This window comes from Uloborus diversus, chromosome 8 (genome assembly GCF_026930045.1).
Source record: "Uloborus diversus isolate 005 chromosome 8, Udiv.v.3.1, whole genome shotgun sequence".
Classification (NCBI taxonomy): Eukaryota; Metazoa; Arthropoda; class Arachnida; order Araneae; family Uloboridae; genus Uloborus; species Uloborus diversus.
The window spans coordinates 121,350,086-121,365,273 of NC_072738.1; the positions used below are offsets into that span (position 1 = coordinate 121,350,086).

The window sequence follows — 15,188 nt, forward strand, 5'->3', positions numbered from 1 at the left end:
TGGCACAATTCGGTTCACAGTTTTAGGAAATGATGACTATATTACGATCGGACATTTAGTGACTGTTGTCTTTATTTTAACGCAGAGTTAGGAGACAGGTTTCCTTGTTCCAATGATGCTTTTTACACTGTAAAAAAAAACCGAAACATTATTGAGTACTACTGAGTATACTTTTCGGGATTCCAATGGTTTTTATCCACTTTCTGGAAAAAATCAAGTATCATTGTCAAAAATTTTCCTGAATTGCTACATGTTGCATGAATGCTAAAATGCAAATTTTTCACTGTTGCGAAAAATGTTTTAAGCTCCTAGTTTAAAGAACAACTGATCGTATTTATAAATTGCATTGGTTTCATTTCGATTACGGTCTGTCCAGATTGATTAAGGCCTCAAAAGTGGTCCACGGACTACGTAGCTTTACAAGAATTGCTAGCGAGTAAAATTTTTGATACTTACGTGGAATTCTGTCTTATCTTTGGTCATTTTTGCAATACTGCTTTTGGAACGTCCTTTATAAATCAGGAAGGTACGAAGCTATTGTATTAAAATCCTCCTAAGTTTACTCTCATTTTCGAGAGCCACGATTAGCTTTAAACGGGAAGATTTTTGAATTTTTCAAGAGGCTTCCCAGGATAATTTCTGGGAGGTAACTGAATTTTAGCGGAAAACGTTCCTGGTTTTGCAAGACATATGCCACTGGGAGTAATTGGGCACATCAGCTGCACATTATTTTCCAGTAACGTTTCTGAATCGTTTTTACAGTGTTGAGAGCGTTAATTTTTTTAAAATCTAGAACTAAATTCTCATCTCAGGGGAGAATGACAGGAAAAGAGAGGCTCTAAAGTAGGAAAAGAGTTCTTTCTGTGGAGATTACTGGATTGAAAACTACCACACTGTGCAAAAATTTCAACTTTATTTTGTCCTTTAAATGAAACTGTGGGATTTTATGTTTTCAAAAAGTGCTTGATTGATGCACCACAAGCAAAATGGTTCATCACGTACCGTTTTTGTAGGAGACTCACTTTTCATTAAGAGAAGTGCACGCTGATTTGGGTGCCAGTCAGGTTTATTTTTTTGCTTCTGACAGTTTATTTTAAACTTTGCTTCATCATACATACTGTTTTTATTGGCGGGCCAATAAAAACCCATAAACCCATTTTGCACCCCTTTTGCCTCACTAAAATTTATGAATTTGTTCCTAAAAAGCAAAAAATAAAAATAAAATAAAATAAATAAATAAATAAAATAAAATAAATAAATAAATAAATAAATAAAAAGAAGAAGAATGGAAAAAAAAAGCATTATTTCTCTACCTAGAACTTTATGAGAAATATTTTCATTAACATGAACATGAACTTAGTTGGGATGGAGTTAGTGGGAAATACTTCCAACTGAAAAGCTTTTCATCTTTAAAACTAAAGAATAGGAAATCTGAACAGGTAAAAAAAGTAGATTAAAACTCATGCTCAGAATATTCTCTGAAGTTTTCTATTTTCTAAATGCTTTATCGTAACAAAAACTTAATCATAACAGACAAAACAAGAATTTAGACCATTCGATTGCATAACTTAATTGTTCTTAGAGTCTGGTCAACACATAAAGAAAAAGGGGTTAAAAAGCACGAAACTGCAGTTCTCGGATGGAATAACTGAACTGGCGGTTGTATTTTATGTACATAAAGAAACATTTTCACATAAAGCAAAAAAAGCACTCAGGAATTCTAACTAGTATTCTCAGCAAGCTTCATTTAATTCGTTTCCAGAAGTCGCGTGGTATCGATTTCAACGCAACTTGGAAATATTTCGTAAAAACGATAACTGTACTGGATAAATTTAATTTCCAACAAAATATACTTTTAAACTTGAAGCTATTTGTGTAGGTATGTTTTGTTGAATAGGCATCGTATGGTTGTAAAAATTGCATTTCAGAAAAATAAACTTTTGATGGAAATAGTAGCGAAATGAAAGATATTTTTCACTTAAAATAAGGAAAACTTCTGCTATTTTTTTTTCTTTTTTTAATTTTAATTCCATAATATATCCAAACAACTTAACATAATATCTTAACAAAAGCTATCGTAATTAGTGCAAAACGCTCTTCATATAAGAAGAAACTTTGTATCAGAAATGCACAAGATGACGTGAAAACAAGAATGTACTCATTTGGTTGCTTTATTTGAAGATAAAATGAATTTGGATAAAAGGAATTTATCCATACGAATGTTGAAATGACTCAGCTCTGAACAAATGTGACGTTACTGAAAAAACCTATAAAAAACCGTACTTAAAGTAAGATATACATATTATGTTAATTTATGTGTGTGAGTTATAACTATACCAGTTTTAGCAAAATGAAACGATTCATATCTATCAAGAAACTTTACTTTTCACGCATTCGGCATTTAAAAACAGGTGGTAATAATAATAATAATAATAACAAAAAAGAAGTTAATATATCCTTTTATCTTACTATATGTTACTTAATATTTCTTTTTCTTACATTTTTTCTCAATATGAAGTGAGTGCCAGAAAGAAATAAAATATTGCCCAAATAAAAGAATGGATTATCAGCAACCAAATCTCTGAAATAAATTAGTTGAAAGCATAAATAAAATATGCCATAATTGACGATAATTGATCCAAAAAAAAAAAAGTAAGTGTTGTTTCCATTTTAGATCAGTTATGTTTTAAATTCAATTTTACGTTCTTATTTTTTTTTTCCATAAAATTATGAAATTATGTGAAAAATATATGTCAGCGACGGTAATGTATGCCAATATTAAAAGATAAAATATCTTTGCAGAAAAGTAAATGAAAATAATTATTACAACTTAAAATCACTCAAATTTGCATAGAACTGCATACACGTGTTGCATGTAAATATATCCAACAAAAGCTTATTATTATGAAAATATTATTTAACTGAAGAAGAATTTTCTAGAAACTCAGGGTTAATTTAAATTTTTAATTAACATTGAATTTATGGTTGCGTGTAGTACTGTGTATCATTTTTGTGTCAACTAAAAAAAAAAAGTTGAAACGTAGCAATAATATTGTTTAAAGAATGAGTTATTATTATTATTATTATTTTAAACTTTATTTCGCAATTTACAACTAAGCGAATGGAAGTTGGATTTTTTTTCTCAGTTTTGAAGTTGGTTCTATTTTTCACCCCAATTTTTTCTTCTTTTATTTTTAGATTTGTTCTTTTTGGCGTAAATATATTTTTCAAACAGCATGAACAGATCGCATGTATGAAATGATGTTTTATGGTATTCAGAATACATTTTAAAGAGAATTTTGGATCACATTTAAAACTCTTTTTCTTGATATAAGGTTTTTACAGTTTAATAAATGTTTTAGATAGTTTCAATATAGATCTTAGTTTTCTGTTAGTACTTCCTTCTACTTATGCATAGAAGGATCAAAAAGTTCGGGGACAAGTTGTAAAAAACCTTACCCTGAATAGTTCACATCACCGAAGCACATCCTCCTTCAAAATAGTCAATTTGAGCGACTATGTACTTCTGCCAACGTTCGTATAGCTTTTAGAAGCACTCCAGGAAGCCATTTTTCGTAACCTCCTGTGATTCAGCTTTAACTTCATCGTGGTGAAGAAGGCGACTTCCATGTTGAGGTTGCACGCTTCAATTGGATATCCAAGCAATACACCACAAATAGCACCACATCTAGTTGGACTTAGCCCCTTGTGACTTAAACTATTCCAGCAGTTAAAAATCATTTGCAGGGTTTCTCTTTCTTTCGTTAAATGAAGTTTAAGTTGCACAGAGGCCTTATACAGGAAGTTGCGAAAAATGAATTCCAGGAGTTCTTCCAAAAGTTATACTAACGTTGGCAGAAGTACATAGTCGCTAAAGATGACTATTTTGAAGATGGATGTGCTTCGGTGATGTGAGTTATTCTGGGTAAGGTTTTATACAACGTGTCCCAGATCTTTTGGATCGTACCTCGTATGTCGAACTTAAAAATGGTTTTAAAGTTAAGCAGTGGCAAAGTTGTCTAGTTTCAGGTTCATAATAAATGCGTTTAATGAATGTCTTTAAATTTATTGTTGATAAATTTTTAAATATGCGATTCTTTTCCTTTTTTTAATAAGTTTGATTGATGTTTGTATTGATGTCGTTAAAATGATGACTCATGTTCCTCAGTAATATTTCCTTTTAGTATTCGGTAGATCGAATCAAGCTCATTCCTGTTGTCATATTCTTTTAGCGGTTTACATTACAACAAGAAAAATTGGCTAAATTTATCTGTGAAGTAAGGCAAATAAATGAATAAATAAAAAATTAATTGACGTTTTCCGTTTGAGGACTGTATGGAGCATCTGGAGTACTAGTGAAAATATTTAACTTTATAAGCTCTGAAGCTTTCTAATTTGTTTTTTGTTTCCTTGAAAAGAATTAAAAAATTCCCAAAAATTGTATAATTATTTGAACAAAATAATTACGAATAATAATCCATTTCATTAAAACATGTACTTTTGTATGACACACTTTGAATACGGAAAATTACAGCACAAATTGACTTTTCTTAAATTTTGTTTTAAGAAAAAAGAGTGAAAAGAGGACACAATCATATTAAAAAATAAATGAGTTTAATGAGATATACTACAATGATTTGTTTTTACATAAGACAAAGACTTTTTCGTGGTACAATTAAATAATGCAAAATCAATACTTCGTGAAGGTCATAATAACTAACAATACAAAAATATTTATGTTTCAGTAAAAACTTACATAAACAAAGCAATCAGTGTTGTTGTTTGTAAATATTTTTTACAGAAAGTTCTTACTATCCTGATAGAGCTATTCGGAAGAGGAAAATAAAATTCAGTTTTGATGTGACTATATATTCCTGCATCATCGATTTGGTTCTACAGATTGAGTTTCACATTGAAGATCGTTTAAAACCGAAGAAGTTGTAAGGAGTCATGGTTTCCTGATCGGTAAAGGGCCGGTCTCGTAACTGGAGGGTTCTAGGTTCGATGCCAGCCGATCGAAGATAGTCCGTGTTCGCTGATGATGCCTGGGGCACGATATTTATGTCGTGGTCTTCAAGTCTTCCAAGTGAATCAATACCTCTGGGGATGCCGAACCAGGAGTTGATCGTCTTCTGGTTTGGTTCAAACTCATCGAAATGTTTATAGATGGTTTCCGCCCTTTCTTTTTCCAAGTGTGAAAATATCTTGCTGCGATCCTGGTCTTGTCTCCAAAAAATGGAATCCACTTCAACCCTTATGCTGTGCTCTAATGCTTCATATTAAAGGACTGTCAAGAGCTATAAAGAAGCGTATGTTTTAAAAATTGAAAGTTTTTAAGGGGGCACTGATGTTTTGGTACTTTCTCTTTCCGAGTGTGTGGACATCGTGCTGTGGTCATGTTTCCAAGAGGTAGAATCCACTTGAAACCTTATGCTACACTCTATAGCATCACATTGTTGGAACGAGAAGAGCGAAACTTTTGTTTCAAAAATTTAAAGTCTTTAATGTTGAGACTGGTGTTTCGGTACTTTCTTCTTCCGAAAGTGAAGACATCGTACCGTGGTCACGCTCCTGAGAGATGGATTCCACTTGAAACCTTATGCTCCATTCTAGCATCACATTATGGGAACGAGAAGAGCGAAACTTTTGTTTCAAAAATTAAAAGTCTTTTATTGTGAGACTGGTTTTTCGGAACTTTCTTCTTCCGAAAGTGAAGACATCGTACCGTGGTCACGCTCCTGAGACGTGGATTCCACTTGAAACCTTATGCTCCATTCTAGCATCACATTATGGGAACGAGAAGAGCGAAACTGTTTCAAAAATTGAAAGTCTTTTGTGTTGAAACTGGTGTTTCGGAACTTTCTTCTTCCGAGTGTGAAGATATCTTGCTGTGATCATGTCTACGCAAAATGGAATCTTCTTTTGAATCCCAATGGTGATATTTCGAGCCTTTTGGTGATCTGTAACGTTTGCAATATATTTTGGTACATTTCTTCTTTTTAATACCCCAAATAAAGGCATCCCAATGAGGTTCGTTGTGGTAACTTCTGAAGGAAAAATAAAAAAGCAAGAAATTTTGAGTTTAATTTATATAAAAAATATTTAATGTTAACATTAAAAAGTAAATACATGGATAGAAGAAAAATGTATTTTGATATTAATCGGGGGGGGGGGGGTGCAATTTAATTTTTTTGCTGGTGAAAGGGAAGAGAGAGGGGGGGGAAACAGCTCATCAAAATCATTAGGTAGTTTCTTGTTACAATATAGGGGAAAGAGGGACACATGTGATCATGGTAAGTTTTATTAGGATAACGTCAAGCAAAAAATCTTGAAAATTCCCAAGTAATAGCAGTACCAGGTCTACTTCTTGGCCAAACTTTTAGATCAATGAGCCAGTTTACGTTCCTGTGGTGACAACTTCTTTGTTTAACATGTATGCTTTGTTTTTGTATGTGATCTCTCTGTCTTCTTCAAGTGAAAACATATTTTAAACTAACTAATAAGCTAAACTTAATTATTCACTGTAAAAAAATTCAGAAACGTTCCTGCAAAATAATGGGCAGCTCATGTGCCCAATTTCTGCCAGTAACATATCTTGCAAAAAACAGGAACGTTTTCCGCTAATATTCAGTAACCTTCCTGAAGTTATTTAGGAAACCTCCTTAAAAAGTCAGAAATCTTCCCGTTTAAAGCCAGTCGTGCCTATGGAACTGTAGAGTAAACTTTGGAAGGTATAACTGCTAGGCCCCTTCCTGATTTATTAAGAAAGTTCCATAAACAGTATTGCAAACACGGCCAAAGCTAAGCCAGAATTGCAAGCAGATATCGAAAATTTTACTCGCCTGCAACTCTTGCAAAGAAGCGTAGTCCATACTTATTCGTTCCCTTTGGGAGCATAATCAGCATGCATACGCAAAGTTAATTTTTAAACTGGGAACTAAAAATATTTTTTACACCAGTGAGGAGTGTGCATTCATACAACTTGTAGCAATTCAGGAAACTTTTTGACAGTGATACTTGATTTTTCCAGGAAGTGGATCAAAACCATCGAAATCCCGACACGTTACACGGAAATACTCTGTAACATTTTGAAATTTTTTTAGTGTTGCAAACCATTCTATGAACATTCAAGTAAATTTGTGACAATGTTTATTTTTTTTAACTTAATTAAGAACTCTTTATTTTTTAAATTTAGTTCTGAGGTAGATAGCGGGGCACTTGTGATGAACACATCATGTAGGGGCACATGTGAACCATTCCATATCGTCTCCGTAACATGAATATTAATGTAAGGTTATTATAAGTGTTAAAAAAAGGGTGTGAGATATTTGTTATTATTATTTTCCTATAATCAGTTTGTAAATTTATTGTTAGTTATTATTATATTATTATTAGTGGGCCAACAATTTAGCGTTACATAATATTTACAAGAAAAAAAAAGACAAATTATTTTCCATAACTAAAAACTGAAGCTAAAAATAATTTTAAAATTCATCATCATATTCTGTATGAAGCTTAAGTGCACTATATAACAAGAAAAAACTTTACATAATAAGATATTTTTCGTATTGTTAAGCCAAATTTTTTCTTGCCGATCCAGCGATTAGAGAACTACAAAACTTGACAGCGAGTAGAGTTATATGATTCAGAAAAATATTTTCTTATTGACAGTTACTGTACAATTTAAACTGACACAGTATTTGATTATACACGCATTTGTATTATATTAAAAAGCTTTTCGTTGAAGTATGATGCTCGTTCTGCATTTTTTAATCGTGTTCATAAGTGCTATAGGCTTGTTCACATGTTCCTCTCTATAGGGGCACATGTGAACAATTGAAGACATTAAAAAAAATTCCACTAAGTAAAAAAATTAAAAAAATATTTATAAAAAAAAATCTGGAAAAAATCTAGGGCATAAAGAAAAAACTGTTCAATCATGAGGACTTCATTGCTCTGAGAAATTGATTATATTTTAAAAGATAATAAAGTAATGAAAAAAAAATTGCTTTCATGTACCCCTTTCCCCATCATATTGACATTCTACAACACGCAAAATGCCCCCCTCCTCTTCAATTTGCCCTCATATACCTATATAGATAGGCAAAAATAGATGGAAGGTACTTTTGATAAGGGGTAACGTGGGGCCCATACTCTTTGCCATAAAGATGGTAAAGACTGAAATGAGTTTCTCTTACTCTACTTTTACGCTATATGTAACATCTATTAGCTAAAAGTTTTATACATTTCTTCTTTTGAGTCGTCGGGGAACTGAAAAGATAGTAGACGAGTGTGTTTAACACCATGAATCACTTTATTTTTTTCATTACCATTTCAAAATTTGTTTCTAAATATGGTATATTTAAATACTTTAAAGAAAGCAAATCATTCACTCGTTTATGCGTTAAATGCTTCTTTCGAAAAGAAAGCTTTGCGAACGGCAACAAGGTATATTTTTCATGAGATGAACTCACTTATGTTAATAACTTGGTGTAAATCATCGATGACACACTTCCAAAAGCTATGTTACGCAATCAGACAAATCAATGAAATCATTTTTAAAATTTCTAGGTTAAAGAAATACAAGAAAAGTTCTTAAATCACTAATTGAGTTAAAAGGATTACAATAAAGCAGAACAATATTGCTTTAAACGAAGATAAATTTCCTGAAGTTCAACATGTTTGATAGAAAATGGTTTAGCAAGTAGTTTTTGCTCTCAAAATGCGCGGAGGCTTCAAATACAAAAGAAAAGATAATATCATAACTCAAACATGTTTAACTCCATGAACCGTGAAAGTCACGCTTCTGGGTAAGGATCAATGACAAATAGCCACGTGATTTATCACTTACCTCAATTGGAGTGTAATCTCATGAATGGAAGGTAATCGGGAGAGCAACCTTCCGGCGTTGCAGGCTTGTCTGAGGCTGCACTCATCCCTTCTGTGATGACTCGGAGGTTTGGACCTCCGGCTGGCTTGCCACAATCGTTCCTCGTCTTCCATCCTGTTGCTTCTGATTCCCAAGGATCGTTTGCGACGGTGGGAATTTTCGGATGCAATTTTTAGAGATTCTTTATTGAGGTCGCGCCTCGCTAAATTAGCTGGTAATGAATCAGTACCTGAGCTCAGATATATTGAATTATGCATGTCGAAGTTATCGTCATTAGTTTGGTGCTTTGTTTCAAAGAGAGCGGGAAGAACTTCTTTTAAAACACGATACCGCACCGAATCCTGAAATTTATCATCAGGGTTGCTGTTGAAGGGAAACTCAGCAAATTTTTCGTACGTTTCCACGAAAAATAAAATTATTTTTCGCAGTATTTTGTTCCTACTGGCAACAGCTGTTTCGCGTTTTTCTATTCTGTAGTTCGCTTTCTCTTCTGCAGGCGAAGATTTTGTGTCTGGGAACACGTAATCTAAAAACTGATCTAACCAGGAATGTTCTTCAGTACTTTTTTTCTTTTTAATTATTTCATTTATGATTTTCATCCGTGGTAAAGGGCTTGAAAATTCACCTTGCAGGCCTTCCTTAGAATGTTCTGCTACAGCCCTCCGCAAACGTACAACAGGAGTTGCGTAAGTCGGAAGAATCCATGTTGGTGTCAGTACAACATCCATCGACCTCCATTTGTCATGTTCATCCTCCTTATGCGCAAACATTTTTTCTATGATTTTGTCCACAAATTGATCAACAATCATACGCACCATTTTCATGAACATTTGCTCCCATGGTGCTTCTTCTACCATCTGCTTGACAAATTTTACCATTTTCACTGGAAGAATGTCATGAAAAGATATTTTCTCGTCAGGTGGAATGTCTTTTTCGTGTGGAAGATACGGATGGAAGACAAATTGTCTGGATATTTCTTTTGGCCGTTTCTCAGATTCCGTCATCAGATCGTTTGAAAAGTTTTTATGGTTTATAGACTCGTTTGCTGATATTTTAGAATTGGATTCTGTTATAACTGCGTCCAAATCGATAGAGTTTGCACTTTCATCCAAGATACAAGATGAATTTTTGCAAACGTTGTCTTTAAATTCCATTTTACCAGCAGCGTTGTTTACTACATCCAGACTTACGTTGGTGGACGAATGATCAATTTTTAAATTATTTTGTTCGAAACTATCATTTTGTGTTTTCTTATTATCAATGTTGGAAGCACTTTCGGAATTCTTTTTCATTTCTTTGGATACATCAATTAATGTTTTTGAAGTCCGGATCAGAATATCACTGACAAGCTTTCTGACAAAATCAGAATTGATGGTTTCAATATTTTTTGGTTGCACGTACAAATAACGTTCTGAATCATTTTTAATATTTGGTGGACTGCTTTCAAGTGCGTTTTTTATGGAATATACATATTTTGGTATGATTTGTAGATAATTTTTAAATTTTTCGTCTTCAACTATTTCGTCTCCTTTTGTTCGGTCACGTAATTGAAATAGATTTGAAGAATTTTTAGGAAAGAACAAACGAGTCCAGTTACTGGAACCAATGTCATAAGTAGATTCATCCATTGCAGAGCAAGGCATTAATGTCCTTTCACAAAGTAAAATAGTCCACAAGAAGAGCAGCATGTCTGTAGAAACTTTAGCCCACCACATTTTCTTTGGCTTTATTTCAAAATTAGGAACCTAAAAAAAGTCGAAAGAAGATATTAAGAATTTTTGAATATTTTATTTCATCAAAGATAATCATAATCATACAAATTGTTCATTTTTTTTGCAAGGGGCCGTTTACAAATGATGTCACGCTTTGAGTGGGGAGGAGGGATCGTAAAGTTGCGACAGCTTGTGATAAGGGATCAAGGTGCGATTCCCCTCGCCACCAAAAATATCAAGAAGTGGGACATCATGCATTTTTTCATATTAGGCTTTTGAAAAAGGGCGTGATATGCAAAAAAAAAAAGGGGTGGGGTGGGGATGGATAAGGCGAAGTGTAACATTTTGTGACACAGGGAAGGGAGGTGGTGGGGGCAATTTTTTTGGGAAAAAAGTGTCATCTCATTTATGGGCTGCTCTTAAAAAGCTAATGCTAACGGATAATTTCACTTTATAAGGCCAGATGATTCTTAAGCAGTATAATATGTATTTTCAAGATTCTGTTACTGCATAAATAATAGCCGGTTTTTATCTATCAGTTTTTTGCCGAAATCGTTGCGTTTTAATGCCGTAGAAATAGGCTCTTCGCTGTGAAAAAAATATGAAGTGTTTTTGGAAAACAATATGCGGCTAAATTCTCTCAGTAATATATCTGGCAAAGAACATCAAAATATTTTGCGCAAAAAGTCAGAAAATCTTCCTGAACTCAACCTCTTTCTGAAGAATTCAGAATCTTCTCAATAAAAGTTAAATGATGTTTCTGGAATAAATCAGACACCTTCTGAGAAAACTGAGATATTTTTACAGTAATAGCTTGGCAGCGTTTTGATTTACCTGGAAAGCACCAGAAGGGAAAGAAGCCAGAAACTAAAGCTTATTTGCTTACATTTTCTGCAAGCCATAATACTCTTAGAATATGTACACTCCGCCTTTTTTAAAGGCTGAATCGACCTGAATACTGCTGTGCCACTGTAGTTGGTTATTCCGACATTATGCAATATTATTAGATGCCATTACAATTTTTTAGTTATTGTATTGTGAGAATACTTGAACCAAGAAAATATTAATCATCTTCAAAATATTTTCTTTCACTTTTCATTTATTAATTTGTATAAATTGTTGTTGTTTTCACAATGCTTGCGTAACCTGTGAATTCAGTTCGATGCAAGATATTCGGTATTGCGTTTTTACCCGAATAGGGTATCAAGAAAGAAGAAATATTACGCCCAGCAAGTTCTATTCTAGACAGGCCCGTCATTTAGGGGGGGGGGGGGTCAGGGGAGTGTCAATTGACACCCACCTGGCTTTTATTTTTTTACTAAAAGTTGAAGTGGGTTTCAATGTTTGCCATTAAAATTTTCTTTAAGTACACCCTTTGCCCCCCTCCTCCAACCCTCTGGAAAAAGTTGAAATGTCGGGACTAATTTTGAAATGTTTTTCTCTTATTGTTATTTGACATGTTACGGTATTATAACATTAACATAAAAACGTTTAATGTTTTAGCTTCCACCCGATAAAAACAAACTTCTTGGCGAAACAGCAACAAGTGTGCGTAGAAGTGAATGATAGCTAATTCCTTAGGCTCAACAACCTCCACACACCTTTCTTCTTCAGTACTTCATTTGTCACTGAAGCAGAAAGTGTAAAAAAGAAATAAAAATCTTTCAATGCCACCTATTGGAGATTTTTGTCTTACTGCGGCATTAGAAGACAAACATTGAAACTTGGTTTCTATAAGAATTTAAAAAAAGTACCAAGCCAACCTGTAAATAATTAGGTAAGTCAAATAATAAATGATACTACGGCAAGTGAAAGAAAATCTAGAAAATAAATACTAGCTGTGTAATATTTAACTGAAAGGAAACAGATTTCCTGCAAACCATCTGTTGAACGTTCTGTTCTTTGCAAAGTTACATTCCATTAAACTCTGAAAGCATTTCGGCCAAATGCATTTAGTGTGCATATAAAAAGCGTTATATAAAATAAACAAAGAGGCACTTCATTTACAGGTTTATTTGCGGGGAAGTATTGTTATGTAGTATTTGCGGGGAAGTAAGTTTATGTAGAACTGAACTGAAAATGTAGGTGACGAAACCGATCAAATTACGTCAATCCAGCTGTAAAAATATGTGGTACACATTTGATGAAAAATACTTTCATTTCTGTGCTCTGTATAGAAAGAAAGCACAGAGAATCGTGTAACACTAAATTGCGGACCCTGATATCTTTCTTATTACTATATTCATTTCATTTCCTTCCTTTTGACGAACTTGATTTTTTATGCAGCTGAAATAAACCGTTTTTTCCTCACTCTTTTCGGGTTTTTTTTTTTTTTCATTCAAGTGCCTCGTATTCATGTTTGGTAATTACGTCAAATCTATTTAAAAATCACGTTTCCTTTTTTTATATTGTATATAAATGGACATATAAGTAAACATTAACAAAATTGATTACAAACGCGGCAGCAATAAGAAATCATACCGTGCAAACAATCGTCTTTTTTCTCAGTTTACGAGAACGGCTTTTGTTATTCAAAAACGTAAGAAAATGTGTTCTGGAAAGTTCATACTGTGGGTTTATTGCACGACCCATGAAATCGACTTTTGGTGGTGAGATTGTCTGAATCGCAGAAGGCTGGGGAGTAAGGTCAAAGTTCTAGCGGTTGCTTTACGTCATAGGTGGATGGTTCGAAATGAGAGGTTTGTTTTGGCATGACTGGGAAAAACATTAACAAAACAAGTTCAAGTTCTTCTGATGACGTAAATCGGCAGAAAAATAGTAGAAACTGACTACCACTTTTCAATTGATTGATTGCTGGACAGCGAATAATAATAGACCAATTCCTGCCGAAGTGAAATGTCTAATTCGTTTCATGCAACATAAGCAATACCAATCAGAACAATGTTGCATATTATTTCAAGCGTTTCAACCATTACCACTCACATTAGAAGGAAAGTTATTGATCAAACCCATCTCAAAATGTTCCCTTATCTTCAAGAGATCGACTTTCTGACGATAACTTAGTGTTGGTCTCAATGTTCTTGTTTTTGTTTTGTCTTTATTTTGCATGTTTTCTTCTTTTTAAAACTATCTTCAGCATAATGTTCCGGTTGTAGCTGTTCGAAGTTATAACACTTCGTATGTGTTTTTTTTTTTTTTTAATTGTTTTTTTCAAAATTCAAAAGGTTTCATGTCTTTTGTTCCTCCATGCATTTTCGTACTATTTTTCAACCTTTTACCACCTAAAAACTATCTTTAGTAGTAGAGGTGCGACATCGATGGCAAAGCATCGATGTCACAAACTAAAACATTGATGGTATTAATACATCGACCAAAAAACATCGATATTTTCAAACATCGATGTTTTAAAACATCGATCTTTTTATCACTATATAACATACATTTTTGAATATACTACTACTATACATACATGATAATCTCTAACAAATGTTTCTTAGTCTATCAGTGAATTATTTTGGCATTGGTCAATTCGTTGAATTATAGCTATTACTTCAGAAATTTCTAAGTAAAGCCAATAATAAATTATACATGTATATTTGTTAATTTAAGAACAAACAATATGTTGTGCATTCTATGGTGCGCATTCTTTTTAACAATATCTATATGGTGCGCATTCTTTTTAACAATAGAATGCGTACCCGACGAATATATTGAAAATATTGAACCTCAAATTATGAATTAAATTTAATAAGAATAATTTCGCAACAGTGAAAATAAGATCTGTGTTTGAGAACTATAGGGCTTTTGTACTTTTTTTTTGTCGATGTTCCAGGGAGTTCAGTATTATTAATTAATAGATACCACCTTTTTTTTTTGTTTTGTTTTGTTTTCATTTTGAAGATCGATGTTTTGAAACATTAATGTTTTTTACTAGATGTCGCTTCCCTGTGAGAAATTTTGTTACAATCTTCAATTAAAATACAAAAACATCAACATCGAAAAAATATTGAGCCCAAAAAGCATCGATGTTCCAAAAACATCGAAAGTTAAATATCGATAGTAAAAATATCGATGTTTTAACAAAAACATCGATGTCGCACCCTTAGTTTGTAGCGGTATACTGAGCAGGTAAAGGGAAATAGCTGTAAATTTTTTATTTTCCACTTTTCTTTTTTCATTTTTGTCTTCTATTGAACGTTAGGTGATTTGTGCAAGCTTGCTTATTTGACTTCCGCTCAAAAAAAAAAAAAAAAAGGAAGAAGAAGAAGAAGAAGAAGAAGAAGAAGAAGAAGCGTGAAAAAAATGTCAATTTCCAACATTTTCCTCTTGCTAGTATGGAACCCTAAATGCGTTTTTTCAAACATCCAAAAAAAAAAAAAAAAAAAAAAAAAGAAAAAAAAAACTCATTTCTGTAGATACTGCCGCTATAGCCAATAAGACTCTTGCGTCATTAAAATAATAGAACAAACCAATCAAATTAGCTTTATGTCTTGAAATTTCTCCTATGGGGTATTTTTTCATTTTTCAGATTATTTTAAAAGACCATGTAAATCTCATAGTGACGTAAAAAGTAACCAAATGTTCATGCATAAAACGTCGTCTGAAACTCTGTTGCACTTTTGTTT

The 15,188-nt window shown here is 33.1% G+C and overlaps 1 protein-coding gene across 1 annotated transcript; it reads right to left on the reverse strand.

The window, feature by feature from the left end:
- Positions 1-4,624: 4,624 nt before the first annotated feature.
- Positions 4,625-10,375, reverse strand: LOC129227808 (uncharacterized). The gene is made up of 2 exons (XM_054862420.1): positions 8,852-10,375; positions 4,625-6,047 (listed from the first exon to the last, which is right to left on the reverse strand). Exons 1-2 carry the CDS (start codon positions 10,180-10,182, stop codon positions 5,816-5,818), a joined length of 1,563 nt encoding a protein of 520 aa, XP_054718395.1. The 5' UTR covers positions 10,183-10,375; the 3' UTR covers positions 4,625-5,815.
- Positions 10,376-15,188: the final 4,813 nt, after the last annotated feature.

Excerpts from the sequence above, each read along its gene's own strand:
- LOC129227808 (XM_054862420.1), bottom strand. The coding sequence starts at position 10,182 with ATGAAAAAGAATTCCGAAAGTGCTTCCAACATTGATAATAAGAAAACA. Across the intron at positions 6,048-8,851 it reads GAGATTACACTCCAATTGAG|AAGTTACCACAACGAACCTC; the intron begins GTAAGTGATAAA and ends TTTTTCCTTCAG.